This window comes from Macrobrachium nipponense, chromosome 15 (genome assembly GCF_015104395.2).
Source record: "Macrobrachium nipponense isolate FS-2020 chromosome 15, ASM1510439v2, whole genome shotgun sequence".
Lineage (NCBI taxonomy): Eukaryota > Metazoa > Arthropoda > Malacostraca > Decapoda > Palaemonidae > Macrobrachium > Macrobrachium nipponense.
In genome coordinates this window covers 25,103,712-25,127,095 of record NC_087208.1, presented here as the reverse complement: position 1 = coordinate 25,127,095, position 23,384 = coordinate 25,103,712, and the positions used below count along the sequence as shown (strand labels likewise).

General features: G+C 38.6%; 1 protein-coding gene across 1 annotated transcript in view; it reads left to right on the top strand.

Annotated features, from left to right (window-relative positions):
* LOC135227042 (TP53-binding protein 1-like) overlaps positions 1-23,384 on the top strand; it is a 125,132-nt gene that overhangs the window by 46,665 nt on the left and 55,083 nt on the right. Inside the window, exons 4-5 of the mRNA XM_064266835.1 lie at positions 7,854-7,950; positions 11,220-15,127. Of these exons, the coding sequence (XP_064122905.1) occupies positions 7,854-7,950; positions 11,220-15,127 (4,005 nt within the window). The remainder of the gene's footprint in view (positions 1-7,853; positions 7,951-11,219; positions 15,128-23,384) is intronic.

Sequence of the window (23,384 nt, the reverse complement as noted above, 5' to 3'; positions counted from 1 at the left end):
GAGTATTAGCTCCCATTGCAAAATAGTTACATCTAATCAGGATAAGAGTATCCCTATACTTAGACGATTGGCTTCTTCAGTCACAAACAGAAAGTGCACAGAGGACCTGCAGAAAACTGTCATTAACTCAGGAATTAGGACTGCTAATAAACCAGTAAAATTCGCAGTTACTCCCATGTCAGGAGCTAGTCTATTTAGGGATGAGGAAAGACTCAGTGAGTTTTCGGGTTTTTCCATCCCCACAGAGTGGAGTTGTGCTTGCAGAAAGTGAAACGATTTCCAGCTCTTCAGAAATGCTCAGCAAAGGAATGGATGAGTTTGCCACGCTATCCTCAATAGAACAGTTTGTGTCATTGGGGAGACTGCATATGAAGAATACAGTTCTTCTTCATGGCAAACTGGAACTGAAAGGAATTTCCAGACTTGTGTGTTCCAAATCACAAAGGAGATAAAGGAGGACCTGCTGTGGTGGAAGCTAAAAGACAGACTTTTAGATGGGAAGTCTCTTCTACCATGGAGCCCCAACCTAGTGTTCTTTTCAGATGCATTAGATCAAGGTTGGGGAGCGATATTAGGGAACAAGGAAGTCTTAGGGACTTGAAATGTGCAACAGAAACAGTGGCATATCAATCGGAAGGAATTGACTGCAATCCACTGGGGGTTATTAGAATTTGCGGATGAAGTCCGCAGCAAAGTAGTGGCAGTCCATTCATACAGTACGCTCTCGTACATACAAAAACAGCAAGGAACCCACTTTTTTCTCTTTGTGAAACAACAAGAACTCTGTTGTTATGGGCGTAACAGAACCAAACCAGATTAGTAACAAGGTTCATTCAGGGGATATACAATGTGATCATGGATGAACTAAGCTCCAAGAAGCAGGTCCTTCCCGCAGAGTGGATGATGAACCCATTGGTGTGCCTCGATGTATGGAAACTTTGGGGCAAACCAATTCTAGATCTCTTTGTCACAGCATAAAACCGTCGTCTCCCTCGGTACTGTTCGCCAGCCCAAGACCCAGAAACTTGGGCGACAGATGCGATGCTTTTGGTCTGGTCAAACAAAGACTTGTATGCACTCCCTCCATTCAAGATGGTGAGAACATTTTCTTGATGACCACAATATCTCGATGACCGTCATCGCTCCATTCTGGCCAGAACAAGAATGGTTTCTAGATCTACTAGTTCTCCTGGTGGATTGGCCAAGATTGCTTCCACAGACAACCAGTCTACTTAGACAGCCCCACTTCAGGAGGTTCCATCAAGGGCTGTCCACTCTGTCCCTAACTGCTTACAGACTGTCCGACAACTCTTACGAGCGAAAGGTTTTTCAAATCAAGCTGCAAAAGCTATTGCTCAATGCAGAAGAAAATCTTTAAGTGATGTCTACCAGGTAAAGTGGACAGTTTAAATTCTGGTGTAAGAAACATAACATTTCATCATCTAAGACATCTATAATGGAAATACCGGATTTCATTTACGTTTGAGGACAGCTAGGAACCTGTCAACCTTGACTATCAGAGGATATGAAGCAATGTTGGGATCGGTCTTTAAATCCAGAGGATTGGATGTATCAACGAATAAATGTTCGAAGACCTTATCTTGGAACCTAGATATAGTCCTTGAACGGCTGTCGGAACCTCCTTTTGAGCCATTAGACAATTCATCACAGAGATTTGATGAGAAAAACCCTATTCCTTGTAGCCTTGTCTACAACGAAAAAGGTAAGTGAACTAAGCTCCTTGGCCAAGAGAGTAGGATTTCCTCAAGGCAATGCTGTATGCACATTAACCTTGGGTTTTTAGCGAAAAACAACAAAAACAACTCCTTCCAAGCTGTGGCCTCGTTCTTTCTTTTTTAGAAATTTGAGACTTAGTTGGACTGGAAGAAGAGAGGTCACTGTCTGGTCAGAGCTCTAAAATGTTATCTACAAAGGACAAAAAATTTGGGGATTGTCCGATCATTTATGGTGTTCTGTAAAGAATCCCTGCCTGATATCTAAGAATGCCCTGGTGTTTTTTTTAAGTTGAGGCTTATTCCCAAGTGAAAGTAACAGATTTTAATACACTAAAAGTGAAGGCTCACAGGGTGAGAGCAGTGGCTACGTCACTTTCTTTTGAACATATCCTCTCTTTGGATTCGATTATACAAGTAGCATATTGGAAATGCAAATCAGTGTTCACCTATCATTACCTGCGAGAAATCAAAAGTTTATGAAAATTGCAGTACTCTTGGTCCGTATTTGGTGGCTGGCTCAGTGTTGAGTAAGGGTGTGTAGGAAGTTATTCCTTCCTATTCTAGTCTCTTTGCCTTGAATAAGGTTGTTAAGAGTTTTAAGGGGAGCCTGGAGATACTATTGGTGTACTAGGAGTACCCTTCAGTCAGTTTTTTAGTTGGGTTTGAATTTTAAAATAATTTTGAAGGTGATATGATTTACTCTGGTAAATTTGATGTTGCATGGTACTGCGCCCTGGGCAAGGTCATCTTTCAGTTGACCATGCTAGCCACGGACTAATCCTTAGCTGCATGGATCCCACTAAGTAAAGTACAACTCCTGGCTATACCGCCATGTCTCTATGAGTTAAGAGGACAGTCTTCCAGAAGCAGTAATCTGTTCAGCTCTCTTAACAGGTAAGGAAAGGAACCAACAAGCATTCTCATGGATGCTAGCACTCAGTACATATTTTGTATTCATTAATATTAAGAGATACGTGCATATCAATGGATCTCACCTCCTACAATGTGGGATTCAGCTATGTAACTACTTTTAAGTTGAATACATAAAAATGACATTTTTATAATAAAATAAGATTTTATGTATAGTACTTACCAAATAGTTACGTGATCAAAACCCTCCCTCCTCCCCCCACATGGATAGTAGGGCATAAACAGCTGAAGTTCTTGGCGTATTGGTTCCTCTCTCCCCCAGTAGTGGGCAGGGGGTTATCCCCTGACCAAAACAAACTAGCGCTACCATGAATTTCAAAAATTCTAGCTGTTGATGATTTAGAAACTATAGCTTTGTAACTACTTGGTAAGTTTACGTAAAATCTTATTTTACTATAAAAATGTCATATTTTGGATGAAGGGCATCTTAAGTGGAAACAAAAATCTCTCTCTCTCTCTCTCTCTCTCTCTCTCTCTCTCTCTCTCTCTCTCTCTCTCTCTCTCTCTCTCTCTCTCTCTCTCTCTCGTTCATAGTTAACCGTAGATAATTTTAAATTTATCTCATTTTACCTTTACCGTCTAGAACTGTAAGTGCGCCATTCTAAAACATAGACACACAACTAAGAGTTGTATTATTAGTCTAAATAGAAATCACTGTTTGTACATGAAAAGGAATTTCAGGACAAAGAGAAAGACAGAATAAAGAATTTCTTTAAAACGAGGTTGAGAAAACCTAATAATAGATCTGTTGGAAGGGGGGGAAAGAAAGGAGAAATAGTAAGTACGTATGTAATCTTCACACACACCTATATTTTTACCAATGGTTTATTTCTTTTTTTAAGGGTAATGTATGAAGCTAACTTTTAAAATGAAATTATAGTAACTTTAATATCATTTCAAAGTTAGCTTAATACTTGCGGTCATATTTAGTGTTCAAACTCTAGAAATAAGCTTTTATTATCATTTTTAGAGACATTGCCAAACTTAACATGAAAATTCACTTTGCACGAGGAGGTCTAGAACCTATCCTTGCTAAGTTCGGTGTGTGACTGTATTTCAATAATGCTTCACCACCAAAATCAAAACAAGTTATTACTTAATAAATGAAACTTATCAATAAGAACAGTAATATCTGAAAGGCCCAAAAAATACAGCTGATGAAATTACTCTATTCCTTATGTAGGAGCCTCTGATTATAGGGGAGAGAACTACATGAAACAAATATTGATGAAACGAAGACCAAACTCCAATTTGAAATAAATATTGATGATAATTTTAGTACTAAATCCAAGATTGGTAAACAAACTGTGACAGAAGTAAGTGTAAAAGGAAACTTGGTCATTTCCACTGTTCAAGTTGCTGAAGATTTCATTTAGCACGTAATGAAGATGAAATGAGAATCCACCACATTTGTCAGTATGGATGCTATAAATGTTAACCCTTAAATGCCGACTGGACGTATTTTACGTCGACATTTTTTGTCTCTCGGGTGCCGACTGGACGTATTTTACGTCGACATACAAAGTTTTTTTTAAAAAATTTCGCGGAAAAATACTTTTAGGCCTACCAGCCGAAAACTTGAATCACGCGCCTTGGGTGATGCTGGGAGTTCATGGATCAAGGTGTTGTTTTGTTTACAATCGTTATGCAGGCGCGCAAGCGCGAATTTCTTTCTTGCCGCACTAAAAAGTATCTGTGACATCTCGGAAATTATTTCGTCACTTTGACATAATTTTTTTACCATTTTAAATTAGCCGTTACATGGAGTATTATATATGAAAATGTGCGCATGTTTATGTAGAATACAACGAAAAAATACTCATGATTGTAGCTTTTATCAGTTTTGAGATATTTTCATATAAATAACGATAAGTGCCAAAATTTCAACCTTCGGTCAACATTGACTCTACCGAAATGGTCGAAAAACGCAATTGTAAGCTAAAACGCTTATATTCTAGTAATATTCAAGCATTTACCTTCATTTTGCAACAAATTGGAAGTCTCTAGCACAATATTTTGATTTATGGTGAATTTATGAAAAAAATAACATTTTCTTTACGTCCGCGCGGTAACTCTTCCGAAAAAATCATACGTGCGATTGTGGTAATGTTTGCACCATTTAAGATTAGCCGTTACATAACGTTTTATATATGAAAATGTGCGCAATTTCATGTATAATACAACAAGTTGAAGGTTGTAGCTTTTCTCATTTTCGAAATATTTGCATATAAATCACGATAAATAGAAAAAAAACCACGTTCGGTCAAATTTGACTCTACCGAAATGGTTGAAAAACGCAATTGTAAGATAAAACTCTTACAGTCTAGTAATATTCAGTCATTTATCTTCATCTTGAAACAAATTGGAAGTCTCTAGCACAATATTTAAATTTATGGTGAATTTAAAAAAAAAAAACTTTCCTTCCCTCCGCGCGCGGATTCTCCGCCACAAATCTCCGAAATGCGTAAGTCCCATTCTCGGAATATTTGCTCCGTTTCATATTAGGCATTTCATAGAGTTTTATATATGGAAATGTGCGCAATTTCATGTAAAATAAAACAAAAAGTAATTTGAAAGTTGTAGCTTTTCATATTTCCAAAATAATTGCATATAAAAAAATATATATATAAAAAATTCGACATACTGTCAACTTTAACTCGTCAGATATGGTCGAAAAATGCATTTGTAAGCTAATATTCTTACAGTATAGTAATATTCAATCATTTGTCTTCATTTTGAAAGAAATTGGAAGTCTAGGACAATAGATTTATGGTGAATTTTTGAAAAAAATATTTGTTTACGTCCGCGCGTTACGAATTCATGCATTATTTTGGGATAATATTTTCTCTGTGTTGCTTTTATCGTTTTACAATGTGTTATATACCAAAATGATCGCAATTTAGTGTACATTACAACGAAAAAAAAGTAACTTGTTACCTTTAACCGTTTTGAATACAATTATATATGAAATTTCGTTTTTGCGCTATCATATATCGCATTATTTATATATGATAATGATAATTTTTCATTTTTGATGGTTACATACTAAACTTCAGGCAATGTCAAAAAAAGGAGCCAAAAATAAACTCTTAATCTTCAAAACTAAGCACGCTGTGATATTTTGAAAAAAATATTTTTTCCGCTTCCGCGCTCACTCTGAAACGTCTCCGGCACACGGGAGACATTTTTTTTTTACCGCTTCGGCGTTTAAGGGTTAACTACTAACCATTTCAGAACCGATGAGGCATCTTTTTTAGGGAATATCTTCAAGGCTATTAGTCTGACAGTTGTGACATTCTAACTCAATGTTTACAACACCTGCCATCATTTATAATGTTATAGAATTATAGTCAAATTTATATATCTTAGGAGTTTACTCTTATGATTTTACATTGTAATCAGTGAAAACCCACACACCTGACAAAGGTTCAGATAAATCAACTTAACACCCCCTCCCCTTCATCAGTTCCATCCTTTCCCCCCACCAACAAGCCCCCCATCCCCCTTGCACGCCCATCCTTTTATCACCTGGTAATAGGTTACCCTCCAAGTTGGTCTTCCTATCTCATAGGAAACCATAAACCACAAAATTTTCTTGGTATTAGGTTACACACAAGCCAAACTGGCACAGTGCCCTGTCAGTTCTGGTATCACATTCCAAACTGTATACAATCGACCCCTGGTATTCGTGGAGGGATGCGTGAATAGCTGAAATCCGTAAATACTTGAAATCCCTCTAAAATTGCTTATGACTGCCTGTTTTGATAAACACCAAAAACCCCTCTACAAACACTTATACCTGAATATTTTAATAGTTTTACCACAAACAATGTATTTGGTCACAAAAAAGATAAAAATTCTGTTATTAGTGAATATTTTTGTTTGAAAAATACTTCGAATAGGCGAATTTTCCTTGAATAATAGCCACAGAAATATCCACAAAGACGTGAGTCCGCAAATCCAGAACCACAAATGGCGGTTGGGTGGTCGACTTTAGGTAATCATAGTTGGAGGAGTCATCCTTCTGTTCCCATACTTGACTGGGAAGCTGGCCATGTAGGTTGAATGACACTAGTCAAGTTCTTTGGCCAATATCGTTGACCCCTGGGATTTTGGGAGGCAGATAGACACCCCCCCCACAAATAGCTAAAATCCACAAGTACTTGACACCCCTCTTAAAATGCTTATAGTAACTGCCTATTGTAATAGTACAAACACCAAAAACCCTCTAAAAATGCTTATACCTGCCTGTTTTTATAATTGTCATGAAAAATGTATTTGGTCATGAAAATTATTTTGAAATACAATAATTAGTAGTGAATTATTCTCTATGAAAAATTCCACGAATAGACAAATTTTCCGCGAATTATGTGGATATATATAGATTTCACAGAAAAATCCATCAAAGATGAAGCCACAAATCCAAAACCACAAATAGGCAGGGGTTGACTGTACCTCCCATATAATGAGTAGTATTGTCCATACGTAAGGCAAAGCTAACTTTGTAGTATTCATGCGGGGACAAATGACCTAAGACATCCCAAATTGAAGATCATTTACATTTTTCTAGATGAATAATCCTGCAGCCAAAAGAAAGGGTGACACTTAGTTGAGTGAGTGATTGTGTCTCCTGCTGCCCTCACTCACCTACCTTTAGCCTTTTGCTATCAAGCTTCTAAAGCAGATCAGTTCGCTGAAAATGATATAAAAGATTTCAGGTTGATATATTTAGGAAAATGAAAATACAGGCAGTCACCGGGTTACGATAGGTTCGGCTTACGACGATCCAAGGTTAAGGCACTTTTCAATTGTATTCATCAAAAATTATTTCCAGGGTTACAACGCCTACAATGGTGATCTGGTAGAAGAAATATGACACCAAAAATGCAAAATAATCAATATTTGAAGTTGTTTTTTTTTTTTTTTTATGAAAAATGCAATAAGAATGCAGTTTACTTAATTTTCAATGCACCCAAAGCATTAAAAGTAAGGTTTTCTTAAAATTTTTGACGATGTTCTGGCTTATGACGATTTTCGGTTTATGACGCGTCTCAAGAACGGAACCCCCGTCGTAACTTGGGGACTGCCTGTATCTTTTATTTACAATTTGGGTTAAAATATATGGAATTTGAAATATACTTGATTGTGTCGAAATAATGAAGTAGTTTTTTTTTCTTACATATGCAGATGATAGAGGAGATCCAGTCAGTCTTGCCCCATCTGATGTTTCTCTTCTTCCTTTGTCCAAAGCTGAAGACGGAAGACCTCCGACTTCCTATCAAAGGCAAGTATATAAACTTTTTCTCTCTTTTTTTTATCCTGAACTCAACAATTTGACAATGGTCTTGGTCTTGTCCATCATGAGTAATGGGATGTAAATTGCAATAGTAATCTCCCAGGGGGGAAATGGTTATACATTTTTAGAGAAAACTTTCTTTACCATGCATTGTCTTACCTTCCACAGTAGATTGTACAGTTTACCCAATAGATATTGACCCCCTCATAAAATTGTTTGGACAAAATATAATAACTGATTACACTTATAAAAAAAATCAATTCGTCAGCATGTGTATACATTTCATTAGGCATTTATCAGTGTATATAATGCCTCTGATGCAGCTAAGTTTAGTTTAAGAGAGGGTCACTCTCCAATTTGTTGCTGTTGCTACTGCTCCTCAAATTACTTGGGTTTTGATTTAATAAATTTTATTGATACATGTATTAGTTTTTTTTTTAGTTATTAAATGGAATTTTTATATTTTTAGTTTTCAGCTGTCTGTGTTAGTATTTAATTTTACACACACACACACTGTATCTATAGCAATAGTCTGAAACATTCTAACACTCATTTATTTTGATGGGAAAAGTTGAAATCATGTACAGTTTCCAGTGTTTAAAAAGAAATAATTCTTGGGATGGCATTACTGTCCTTGAGTTTAACCCCTAGGAGCCTGGGTAAAAAAATGAATATGCATCACACCAGGCTTGGGGTAACTTTGAGGTCTGCCAATTTAAGAAGAAAGCTCCCGAAGCCAAAAAACGAGAACACAGAAAACCTGGAGTTCTGGGGCACACACGTTGACGAGGCCAAGAAGGAGCAAAAGCCATAATAACACCACACACACACTAAACAATCAAAGTGGGTAATGAACTGGGTAAAGGCCGAGAGAGGTCAACCACAACTCTCGGCCAGGCGGTTAAGAAAAGACTGACGCGGTGGAGTGGGTGCGTAGTCCTTGACCACTCTTCACCCGATATACGCATGAGTTGCCAGATTTCACAAGATTCCTTGCTTCCATCTGCGATTTAACTGGATCCAGCTAGGCGCTAGAAATTATCGTACTGTTAAGACTGAAGGTTTCTAGCTATGAAAAATACAAATTGTCTTAGAAAATGTCATATCAATGGAAAGAGGAAGATATGCAAATGCAAATGGTATAAGAAAAGAAATTTTAGAAGTTTTTCCCAACTTCCACAAGAAGTTGAAAATTAATATTTACAATGCCTTGTTGGGCCTCTTTTACAAGATAAACATAAATTTTACTCTGTCTTTCTACATATCCGTTCTGGAACCTCCCACGAAATCAGAAACGTACAAAAACTGAAACAATAATTTCCTTAAGGAATAAGGTAAATACAGTTATGTGCTCCAGACCCTGAAAAATATTAACAAATACATTTTATAGATAAAATGTATTTTTTGTTAAAAAATGAGAAATAAATATAGATGACTAAAATGTTTAACTGAACATTTAACATTACTCTTACCTTTATGGAAAACACTTGTTAGTGTATGGAAAATGGAGAGGTTATGGGTTGGAAGGGTAATCTCCCTCCAGAAGGACTTCTCTTTGTTTTTTACTGGCACTCTCTGAGGTTACTTCCCTTCTTTGTATTTTACTGGCACTAGAACAAAACTGTCCAGAGACATTTGTTTGTGGCGTTTCTTTGAAATTTGCCCAAAGTCAAACACGACATTGTCATTGAAATGTTGGATGTCATTGAAATGTTGGAGACAGACTACAACCTCTTTGTCGGGATGATAATTCTCCACAAAATGTTTTACATCATTCCATTTTGCAAACATGTCCTTAGTCCCTGAAGTAGACACATTATGTATGCCTCTACTGGCCTTAAATTCACTAACAGCAGTGCATGTTGTAGGCATTTTCTCACTGAGATCAGCGTGCAACTTCCTCCAACACTTTGCTACGAGTTCTTTCTTAAATTCTATAGTGTTTCTCACCTTTTTTACAGAAGGGCTAGAATTTTCTATGGCCCCATGATGGTTTATTTAGCAGTTGCACAAAAACATTGAACACAAAAGCAGAATGGGTCACAAAAGAAGATGGGATGCTTTGTTTGGGCGCTTGATACAGGGCCTAGTCATGCGGTGGGGCCCAGATGGAGCCTTTCCAAGTATGAAAACCAAGGAAAAGAGACGCGTACAAAAACCAAGGTTGGACTGCACATGTTTTTTATGAAAAATTATTTTATTTTGTAAAATTATAATTTCTGCTCACACAGTATCAAAACAGATAAGAAATGAAATCAGTAAAAAGTTCTGAGCGTATTTGTTGTAAAATATTTGCGTAAATTTACCGAGAACGAAGATGCAGTAACTTGTTTGGATTGTGCATGTTTTTCCTATTTCTTTGCACTTTTCTTTGCAAAATTACATTTATAACTGACAGTATCATAAAAGATGAGAACTAAAACCAACAGCAACCCCTGGTATATTTATGATCAAATTTATAAAAAGATGTCATGAGCTGCCTGCTACTTGATTTTAGCCAGTCTAAAAGTTGCCATTAGTGAATTTATGGTCTACAGAGTAATGACACCTCTTTCGTGTCCCAAATCGATGGCGCATAATATTGTTACTCACCATGAGTGAATCCGTCCACCACCCAAAACTTGTTATTACTACTCATGTCAGGTGGGGAATCCCACCTTCCCATCTGGCAATGCATTCACTTACCTTCTGTCTTTCTCCCGAGCTGCTCACATCCCGTTCAGCTCTGCCCACCGGCTGGTTTTCTTCATTCAACCATGATCCTGGTTTTTCCTCTGGTTGTTTTTTATGTGATTCTTTGTTATATTGTGATTTACTGTTGTTTTGCTGATATGCAAACCCATGAGTCATCTCAGCCTAAAGACGGAAGCCTTTTTTTATTTTACATTTTCTTTATTTGTTTTTCCTCCATGGTATCTTGATGACCAGCTTCTTTGTTCTAGGCTCTCTTAAGATGAGTTATAGTAGATTCTATGTCAGTTACATTTCTTAAGATGAGTAATAGTAGATTTTTCAGTCATTTGCATTTCTTAAGATGAGTTATCATAAATTCTTATGTCATTTACATCATGCATAGAATTAGAAGGAATGGGAGATAGGACAACAAACTATGGAAATTCATGATTGAAGTACCAAATTATTATATTCACAATGTTTACACAGACATGCATAATTTGTAGGTACAATATGCTAGAAACTGTGTATACTTTGGCTAGAAATTTTTCTTATACTGTATGTTTCTATATTCCTCATTTTAGGTCGTGTGATGAAGTGCCATTGAGCTCGTCCTCTTCACCACCACCAGGGGTGGACATTCCCTCTGCAAGTCCAACAAAACGTAAACTAAGTGGTAACGAAGATGCTGGATCATCTGAAATTCCGTTTAAGTTGCCTCGAATGGATGAGAGTAGTGGAAGTAGTGAGTCTGGTGAAGATAAAATCTATGTGGATTACCCCACATTAACAAAGAAAGGTGTTGAAATTAGTCCAAAACAAGAGCACCCTCCTTCCAGGGTTGTGAAAGCTCTCCAGTTCTCAGGTGCTTCAAAGCACACTGCTTTTAATGTAGAGGGTGACTGCAGCAAGAGTAAATCCAAAGAACAAGCTGGAATCATGCAAAAACTGTATGCTGAGGAAATGAGTGAGGACATAGAGTTGCCCAGCTTATCACCTGCAGATGCAGGAGAAGAAACTTTTAATGTGAATAAACGACTGCGCCATCAGATGTGTGCAGAAGAAGACAGTAGTGACAGTGATGCAATTGATGCCAAGAAACTGACAAAGAATGCTCCAGAAGACACGGATACCAAAGATGTTTCTGATAAAGAGGACAGTGATGTAGAGATAATTGAAGACAAAGACCGTAGCATTGAAGTTTTGTATGAAAAAACTAAAGTACAAAAATCATATTTTACGGAAGATGTAGGTTCTCAGGATTTTAGTTTAATGCTTTCTGGTACTCAATGTGACTCACCTTCTGAGGAACATGTCCAAAAATTTTCTGAAGAACAAAGATTTTCACAAGAAACAGTATCACAAACTCATTCTCAAAGTCTTCTGCACATGTCTGATTCAGATGACCTTAAATGCTCTGACCGTGTAACATCTTCAAGTAACAGGGAAGGATATCAGGACACTGAAAATAGTCACAATACTATGCCTGCCACTCAAATGGAGGAAATTTGTCAACCAGCATTTGTATCACAACCAGATATTGATTCCTTGATCTCATTACCAATTTCAGATTCTTCTGAACCAAGAAATCGGGTAGTTGCATCGGTAATAAAAGGTCATGAGAAAACTGTTGAAACTGTTGAATCTGAGGCTAGTCCAGAAAATCAGACATCACCTAGTGCAGAAAAATCAGGAATTGATAAGAAATTACTTTATGAGCAAAGCCAGACACAGACATCAATAACAAGGTTACAGATGCCAGATATATTAACCCCTTCTTCTCAAGACTTAATGGTTGTTCATGAGAGCGAGTCCCTGTTTGTTAAGGCAGCAAATGCTGCTAAAGAACGTGGTGAACAGGTTGGAAAACAAAGAGAAGATAAACAGTTAGAGAAATCATTAGGTTCAAATGGGGAAAGTTCCTTTGAATGTGTGGAAACATCCAAAGGTGTTACAGCAAGTTTTGATATGGGTGAAAATATTGACAGTACCCCTGAACGTACTCCCATATCTGGAATACAGAAACCTTTTTCTTCCCAGCTGACTCCAGTTCTGGGTCAAGCTCATCGTGCGTACTCTCCTAGTACAAAGCTTTTTGGCTCTAGTAAAAAGGAGGATGTCTCAAATCCTGATTTACAAAGTTCAAAAATATTAGCGGAAGAAAGTGATAGTGATGATGACGGACGAAGTGTTCGGAAAAGGAAAAAGCACAGAGCAAAAGGGCTCGCACAATCAGGTGAATCCCAAGTACAACCATCTCCAGCTATCAAAGACTTGATCAAATCTTCTACTCCAAATACTAGTCAAGGCATTAGTCCTAATATCTCTGCATACAGTGGGAGTGACATTGACAAGGATCCACGTGTCGTGTCAGTTATGACTGACACTTCAAAATCCCATGAAAGCACACCAGAACAGGTGCTGAGGTCATCTAAGAGTCCTGATTATGTGTCAAATGTTGGAACAGCAGAAAGTACGCAAGATATAGAAACAGTATTAGGGTTAGACAGCCTTTTGTCAGTTGATGAACTAAGAAAGTCTGGTTACAAGGAAAGATCTATAAGTATTCAAGGTTGGGAGTACAAAAATCATGTGACAAATAAGGTGTTTATTATAATAAAAGATCCAGTTTTAGAATTCAGGCATCCAGTTACAAATGAAAATTGTTTTGTTGTATATGAAAAGGAACAGGGCATAGTTCCAAAAATGAAATTGCGACAAATTGTGGATTCTGGGAGCAGTATTCATGGTGCCAACGTGCGTAGAATGTCAGATGTTAGTTTATTATCACGAGTATCATCATCATCAGGTTCAGGATACCTTGGAGATAAAAGTTCTTCGTCGGGGTCTTCACATCGAATGTCAATGCTTTCAACTACAGAATCATCCAGACTCTCAATTGGAAGTGTAGTTACTTTGCCTTCCCCACCCCGTGAAAATAGAGACAAAGAATTAGAGTTGATGAGAAGACATGATGATAGTTGCTTTGCTATTCCCACAGTATCTGCAAGGAGCTTGCAGAGTGGCAAAGGTGGTGCTACTTCCCCAAAAATAATCACAGTCGATGAAGGAAAAAATCTGGGAAAGACTGCTTCACCTCAGAACAGTCCACAAAAAGGAGCTCGGTATTCTTCCACATCAACCAGTGACGAAGCACCGTCCATGCAAGACAAAAAGAGAAGAGCACGAGGCCGGGGCAGAGGTTCTGCAAGTCGAAGTAAACCCCGTGATTCATCTTTGGGACAGGGCCGAGGGCGGGGAAAAGGAAGGGGAAAAGGTAGAGGGAAAGGAAGAGAACAGAGGGCTTTGAGTGATGATTTTCTTGCCGAAATTGGTGGAGATGAAGATTTGCAAGGAAATACAACTGATGATCAAACATCAATCCCTAAAACTCCAAGTCCAAGAAAGCGCAAAGATTCAGGGTTAACCTTGAATACTGAGGAAACAGAGGAAAAATCTTCTATACCAGGAATGCTCAGACCATTACCAGAAAATGTACGAATACTTATTGAAAACTCACAGGTTCCCCTTTCAGAAGAGGAGGAGGAAGTATTTTTCCATTTGGGGGCAGATCAAGAGAGACAAATGGCACAGGTTTTAAAGAGAGTTAGGGAAGTAGATTTGAAACCTGGTTTGCTAGTATTTGCTCGGTTTGTTGATAACAATTTTTACTCTGCTTTATTGAAGGAAAGAGATGGCACAAATCGATGGTACGTGCAGTTTACACTTGATCGGCATGATTCTTCGGTTAGAGATGTTTATGTCCTTCCAACAGATATACTTCCACGGGGTCATCTCTGCTTTGTCAAACATCAGACTGAACAATTTAGTGATCCAGGTGTTGTTAGAGGACATGTACGTGAAGGCTCTACTCTCTTCCACATTATAGAAACTGACAGAGGTAATACTGAACGTGTTCTGCATTCTCATATTGTTCTAACTGAGCAACAAGCAAAAGAACTTTTACAAGCAAGGCATCACTTCCGCTCAATGGTGGCTTCACCTGGAAGAGATGTCTCTCTAGATAATATAGTAGCTGGAACACGCCGCAGAACTCCCAACAAACAATTGTCCTCACCTCATAGTAGAAAAGTTGATGAAAATTTTGATTCAAGTGAATCTGCATTAGGAGAATTTGATGATATTGTTTCATCATCTGTGTATTCCTCAGGCAGTAAAAAGACACCTAGTCGAGGGCGTAAAGGGAGCAAAAAGCAGGATTTATCGATTTTACCAGAGGAAAGTGAGAGTGATTTTGAAATCTATACACCAAGCACCCCAAAAGGCAGGAAACGAGCAGGATCTTCCAGAGTCTCTCGTACTCCAAAAATTTTGAAAACTGACCAAAAAGTAGAAGAAACTAGTGCTGCTTTCACGTCTGAGTCCAAAACACTTGGCAGCACAGCTGATGTCCCACAGACTCTGAATGTAGTAGAACTAGACACAAAGGAAACACCGAAAACACCTTTGAAGAAACGTGGAAGACATTCAAGTAAGTTCAATTCTTTTCTTTACAATAAAGTTTATGGTGCTCAGTCATTCCAGATGAATTTGAATACTGTGGTAGTGGGTTAATTTTAATCATGTCATACTTGTAAAGTTACTGTAATGTTTAGATTTACAATAATTATCAGACCTTTCCTAGAATGTAAACATAAAATACATGTCTTTTAGGTAAACTTCACCAGTAACTTAGTGTGAGATGTCATAATTTTGGTGGGATAATAAAAATTTTCATTTTTCTTAGAAATACCTCCATTTTTTAAAGAAAGAGCTCTTAAATAACTCTTACCATTATGTTTTGTTTTAGAAATATATTTTGCAAGAGTATGAATGTAAGTACTATAGTTTTCCACATTATCATTCAGCAACTGGAAGAAATAGAGATTCAAATTAGTATCTGGAGAATAATCTTTATAGTTAGTACCTTTAGTCTTAAAGTAAGTTTTCTGATTGCTCAGTTATACAAACTTGATAAGCCAAGACCTTTTATGATATATCAGAAACTGACAATGGACAGTAATCTACCAAAATGTGGGCCCACTTACCTGGGAAATTTCAGTGTACAATTTACATTTTTCCCTTTATGTTTTTAGCTCTCAAAGTTTGGAAATGGAAGTAAGCAGAAAGTAAAGATGCTAACTAATGATGTTTACTTACAGTGAATGTTCTGTACCTTCAGTAATGCTGTAAGTCCTCAAATGAGTGTTCCAGAATACAAATTTTACATAAATTTACCCAATTTTATGTGTACGTATTACATATTAATTCTACTTTTCATTAGAAATAGCAAAGTCTGTCAGTCCTCCAAACTAGCTTGTCTGTCCAGTTAAGTTACAACAAAAAATATCTTTCATTTAGACTTCTTTAAATCTCTCTAAGTTCTTGGACCAAGGTTGCTGAACATTGGTGGATTTGTGGCAAACCCACATTAGTAGTCTCCAAGCAACCCTGTCAAAAAATTTGGCTAGCACAGTTGGTTACATTACAAAATGAAGTTTATTTTGAGTATAAGGAAAGACCAGTACAAGCAAAGCCTTTCACTTCAGAACTACTGTCAAACCTTGGTTTTCATAGAGTTTTTTTCCCTTAAAATTTTTTCTTGATTATTGTCCATTTCCTCAGTTTTCATACACTCAGAAATACTCCATCTGGGGCCCAGCACGTGACCGGGCCTTGTATCAAGCGCCCAAACAAAGCATCCCATCTTCTCTCGATTACAAAGAAGCTATCTTGGGGCCAGAGAAAGTTGCAAGTGCTAGCCCTTCGGTAAAAAAAGACTGTAAATACAATTGAATTCAAGAAAGAACTTGTAGCGAAATATGAAAGTGGTGCACATGTAGCTGATCTTGTTAGGATGTACGGCAAGTCAGTGTTGACAGTCAGCTCTATCCTAGCAAAGAAACATGAAATCAAGGCAGCTGATGTTGCAAAAGAGGTCACGTCATTATCAGAACAGATTGCAATTAGTGGAAGATGTTGAGAAACTGCTGTTGGTGTGGATCAATGAAAAACAGTTGGTGGGGGATGGTTTGTCTGAAGAGATCATTTGTGAGAAAGCTAGGATGTTACACACGGATTTAAGTAAGAAAATGCCAACAACAAGAGCTGCTCTTAGTGACTTAAAGGCCAGCAGAGGCTGGTTTCAAAAATTCAGAAAGCTTACGGGTATACACAATGTCGTCCGGCATGGGGAGGCTGCGAGTTCAGATAAACATGCCGCCGAAGAATTCATTAGTGAATTCAGAGAGTATCCTAGGGCTGAAGGATTTCTACCTCAACAGGTCTTCAATTGTGATGAGACAGGCCTGTTTTGGAAAAAAATGCTAAAACAGACCTACATCACGCTGAAGGAAAGTTCATTGCCAGGTCACAAGCCTATGAAGGCTAGGCTAACACTCTTGGTCTGTGGGAATGTCAGTGGGGATTTCAAAGTGAAGCCCTTACTTGTGTATCACTCTGAAACTCCCTGAGTGTTCATGAAAAACTATGTGATCAAGAATAAACTGCCTGTGATATGGAAGGCCAATAAAAAGGCATGGGTCATGAAGCAAATTTTTGTTGAGTGGGTTGATGAATTGGTTGGCCCAGGTGTGAAAAAATACCCACGAGGATTAATTGCCCCTCAAGTGCCTACGGGTAATGGGCAGTGCTCCTGCACATTCTCCTGGCTTGGAAGACCAGCTGTTTAAACTAATTTAAATTCATTACTGTGAAGTTCTTGCCCCCTAATACCATTCCTCTCATTCAGCCCATGGACCAACAGTTCATTTGAAACTTCAAGAAACTCTACACCAAGGCACTATTTCAAAGGGGCTTTGAAGTGACCTCAGACACTGAATAGACCCTAAGAGAGTTCTGGAAGGGCCTCTTCAATATTTTTAACTGCATAAGCCTTATAGATAAGGCTAGGCAGGGAGTGACTTCCAGGACAATGAACTCTGCTTGGAGAAAATTGTGCCTAGAGTGTTACTTTGGGAAGGATTTCAAATGGTTTGATGCTGACCCGACAACTCTACACCTGTTGTGGAATCTGTTGTCTCAATGGGGAAGTCCATGGGCTTGGATGTGAATGGCGAGTATGTGGAAGAGTTAGTGGATGCTCACAGGGAAGAGCTAACCACTGAGGAGCTGCAAGACCTTCAGCAGGAAGAGCAACAGACGGCAGATAAGGAATCCAACGAGGAGGAGGAGGAAGAGAAAGGGGATACTGTACGTACTTCAGTGATTAAGAAACGTTTGCAAGTGCTTCAGTGGCGTGATCGGTATGGTCTTGACCTGCCACCTTGATTCTTGGCATTCAATTGAGGTGTTAGAGACATGTATTTCTGGTGATTGACGTGCTTCGGAAGTCACATTGTGGCGGGATCACAAAAACAAGTAACCTCCCCACATAAACTTAACCTGTCTGGCTATCAAACCCACCCTCAATCACACTTTCCACTTAACACTAAAAAACACAGCAGGACAATTGCCCCAATACCTACATACAGAACAAAAAACACAAACAGGTACTCACCGCTGGCTTCTGATACCTAGGACTAGGCTGTGCTGTCGTCCACTGGATATAGGCTATAGGCTAGCCAACACACAACCACCGCCGACAACCAAACACAAATCAACCACCCGGGACCCACAACCCCACAAAAACTCAATAACCCAACAACTAAATGCAGATGAACACCAACCGCCTGAAAAAACACGACAACCACACAACTTACAGCAGTACAAACAACCAAGCCAAACCAACCCTGCCCCAACCACCACCAACAGACACCGAAAATGCACCACCAACCTTCTTAACCTCACCACAACCAGACAGACACACGCACAACAACTTCACAACCCCAAAATCTATCAAATAACACCCAAACAACGAAACACCAAAGGAAAACTGCTGCCAAAACCAACACTGACTTGACCAGACGCCTCACTGTTTACAACTCTCGTAACAGACTACCATTGACTACCTACAGAGCGCCACAACAGACATGCTTCCGACCGCCATCTAACCACTCCCATTCATTCTTCCACCAATCTCTCTCTCTCTCTCTCTCTCTCTCTCACACAACCTTTGGAGATGTTGTCAAATATAAACTAAAATTACTCCTCCGTATTACCTCCCCCATTACATTTGACAACATCTCCTTACACTCACAACATCCACACTAAATTGCCTTTCGCAACACCCAAGGATGCTCAGATGCAGGTCCCCTGGATCTTGTTTGAGGACCATCATACACTCTTTCAGTTACATCGCCATTCACTTCTTCCAAACCAACTTTCACAAACTCCCATTATCTCCCTCACTACCATCCTCCAAATTCCATTCACTACTTCACCGATGTCTTCCACTCTGGTTCCAACATCTCCCCTATTTCGGCCACCAAACCACTCAGTTCATCCATACTTCTGTCAAACTCCTGCACAAGACTTATCCATCCTATCAACCACCTCCTCACTATTCAGTTTCCTTCTCACTGAAGTCTTACTTGTCCCTGTCAACTCAAACCCACATACACTACAAGTATCATTCATTCCCCCAAAGTCATCCGTAGCACACGCTATATCAACCGTTTGCACCCTACCACCAACCCCTTTACCATGCCGTTCACGCTTTTCCCTTCCACTTCCTCTCTCCACATTCTTCTGTTTTCTTCCATACTCAACCAACACCAACTGTCGATCTCCCAGACTAATTTGTTCACCACAGTCGGCTCATACTTATTCACCCTCAACCACTCACTCATCGCATTCTCCCGAACATAGTGTGGTACTTCCCTCCACTTACGGAGCTGGTTATGGTGTGCCCTAACCTCATCCAGTCCCCCACCTACTCGCAATTTCCCCAAAACATAACTCAATCCACTCGGTCCCATTTCAAAATCTCAAAAGGCCCTTCCAAATTTCTCCCTTACTTTATTCACATTCATTCTTCCCATCTCAACCACCTCTTTCACACCTTATCCCGCCCCAATCTAAAAACTCTCAAACCTTTCACTCGCTTTCTTCCACAAATCCCGATCACCTTCTGACAGACCCAACCGCGGTCTGACAATCCTTTCAAAATTCAACACATATTTACAAGGAGACATACCTATACTCTTCTGCAGTGTGGCGTTATATACCCAAACTGCACGTCCTACATACATATCCCAATCCTTGTCGCTCTTACTCATCATTCGCAAAATCTCAGTTCATCGTCCTAACAGTCCTTTCAGCCAACCCATTCGCACTGGGCATATACGGAGTAGAATACACATGCACAATACCCCATTCCTTCAACATTTCTTCAAATTTCCATCCCACAAACTCAGGTCCATTATCACTCAACATTTTTGCCGGCTTACACACACACACATGGGCAACATCACTTGACCCACCATTCGTGCAACAGTTTCACTCCTCTTATCTTTGATGGGAACCACATAAGCAAATTTACTCATGTGATCCACCATCACAATCATCCCCACGTGTCCTCTCGCAGTCCTGGGCAAAGAAACACAATCAATCACAAGCATTTCAAACGGCTCTTTCATCTGCAATCGCAACACAGGTGGACTTGCATGCACACACTGATACTTTCCCCTCTGACAGTCTTCACACGTGACAGCCACATCCACACAAATCTTACTCAACCCAGGAGCATACAATCTCTCTCTCTCATGCATTCCCACAACTTATTTTTTCCCATATGCCCAAACCGATCATGCACCAACAAACACATACTCACAGCTGACTCAACAGAAAACACCTGGCACACCACTTCCTTGTCATACACCCCTTCCTGATGCAAAAAGTACACTATGTTTTTGCACACCACCAAAACAAACTTTTAGCAACCCTCTTATATACATCCAACTCACATGGCCAGTCTTCCACACGCACTCCTCCCAAAACACATTGTCGCAACACACTTATCTCCAGGCACTTATTTTGCATTTCCTCAATCTCTTCCTCACTCAACAGATCATTCTCACTCCTAGCAATATCAATCATACCCACAAAGTTTGCTACAAACACTTTACCATCTTGAATCCTAGCTACTTGCCTGCCCCCCTTTCTAAGAATTCCATTTCCTACATCTACGTCTATATCGTGGATCCTCAAAAAACCAACACTGACTTGACCAGACGCCTCACTGTTTACAACTCTCGTAACAGACTACCATTGACTACCTACAGAGCGCCACAACAGACATGCTTCCGACCGCCATCTAACCACTCCCATTCATTCTTCCACCAATCTCTCTCTCTCTCTCTCTTTCACACAACCTTTGGAGATGTTGTCAAATATAAACTAAAATTACTCCTCCATAACATAAAGCCATTGGTCCCGTTGTTATAACCACTGCAATGTAAAAACTCCATACAAACAAACAAACAAGAAATGTTTGCAAAGTGGAGTGATATGAAAAATTTTTTTGGGACATACCATCCTAACAAAGACGCTGCAATCTGTGTCTCTAACATGTTTAATGACATCGCCTTGTATCGTTTTGGGCAGATATTAAAGAGACGTGTGAAACAAATGTCTTTGGACAGGTTTGTTATTTGACAGGGGTCCAGTGACTCTTGAACTGGTCCTAGTCCCAGTGAAAATGAATTTGGGAAGTAACCTCAGACAGTGGCTCTAAAAAACGTAGAGAAGTAATCCCAGATAGATTCTTGATACCTGAAGTTCTTTAGTAGGGGGATTCTCCTTCCAAACAGTAACCTCCTCCCTCCCCCTAATCTCCATCTTCCGTAAAAGTAAGAGTGATGTTAAATGTTCTTTGTTCGCTTGATTATTCCTTTTTCATTATTCATTTATATTTATTTCTCATTGTTTTCTATATGCAAAACTGTGTTTGTTCCCTGTAAAATGTATTTTTTTTTAAATATTTTTTGGGGTCTGGAACACATTAATACTATACAGTGGTACCTTATTTGTCGAACGTTTCTTATGTCAAACATTCCATTTTTGAATGAAATTTTCAAGAAAATTTGTTGATGTTTGTCGAACAAATGCTCATACTTCAAACTGACTGATTATCTTGTTTATACTTGTACTCGACAGCCTACTGCGTCCTACAAGAAAAACTGTATTAACATTTTTTTTTTTTTCATTTACAATATACGTATAGTTTAATGATTACCATATTCGACACAATTGATAAAAGAATAAAGCATTTCAATATAAAATTTAGCATAAAAGATGTATAAAATCGTACGTTACTGCAGTGCAGTCATGCTCAGCTGACTTGAGGCTGAAGGAGGAAGGATTGATATTAAGGAGAGAAGGAGAAGAGAATTAAAATATGTAAAAGCAATGACAATTCATATGAAAAAAGGGAATTTCACAATAATTGTAATATAATGATGAAATATAAAAACAATCAAATGCAAAACAGAAACAATAAAAAAAAGTCTAGTGAACAATATTCAGCAAAATAGTAAATGAAAGAACAAAGTTTTTCTCATAAAAATTTAGCATAAACGATAAACAAAATCATTCTTCATTGCAGTGGTGCACAGCTAACTTGAGGTAGAGGGAGGGAGCATTTATATTTTGGAGGAATAATGAATGCATGCATTCAATTGTTTGTTTAAACAACTTCCTTGTGAAAAGTTATTTAATCTCTTTCCTTTTCTTTCATTCCTTACTTATTACTTATTTGCAAAATCCTCATGTTTATTTTAAATCCTGCCATTTGCCAACAGTAGGTTGATTCATTGTCATAATCTCTTAAACACACACACACACTCTCTCTCTCTCTCTCTCTCTCTCTCTCTCTCTCTCTCTCTCTCTCTCTCTCTCTCTCTCTCTCTCTCTCTCTCTCTCTCTTTCTATCAATTCTTTTGAATATCCTTGTAAAATGTGAATAATATTAATTTTATCTATCTTTGCCTACTGCAACCATTTCGGTTTCCTCAAAGAGTTCCCACATCTCCTCCCACCATCCCCCAGCCCAGCCGGGCACCATTTTCACCAGAGTTTGTAAATTGTACCAAAAAAAAAAAATTGAAAATTTTACTTCGTATAACATACTGTTTTCATACATTCATCTTCCCTGTCAGATATATACTTTGCTATGAATTTCGCGGCACACGCTACAGGTAGGTAGGTCAGGTGATCTACCACCCCGCCGCTGGGTGGCTGGAATAGGAACCATACCTTCTAGAACCAGATTTTCTCTATCGGTTGGAATGTAAACATACGTTTACGGTTCCTCCTGATTTGATTTTCGTGTTACATCGCCATCGATCTTCTGGGCTGTCTTTTGCAGGGAAGTACTGGGTCTTTGGTTCGGCATACGCTTTTATTAACTTTTTAATGAATTTCGCTAAGTGAAACTACCGAAATTATCGGTAGACACTCACATAGTTTGCAATAAAGGGAATTATTAATATTTATTCATTATTACATGTAATAAAGGTTATAACTTTATTGAGGAAATATTAAACTCTAATTTCCTACTTTAGGAAGTCAGAAAAGCATATAACTAGATACGCTTACTTTATAAGCTTTAATAGCGTTTGTGCTAACGAGCAGTTAGAGTATTAGCAGTACTAGTAGTTGTTGCATCCTCATCACCTTCTTACTCTACAGAAACTACAAATTTATATATGCAAATTTGAAGTTAATGGATGTAGCTCAAAAGTGGGCTCTTAAAAGGTAGGAAGTGAATAATAGTGTTCCCCATTGAAGTGGAGGGTGCGTCTGATCGGCTCTGTCTCGCTCCCAGGTCTAGACCTCTTCCAAACTCA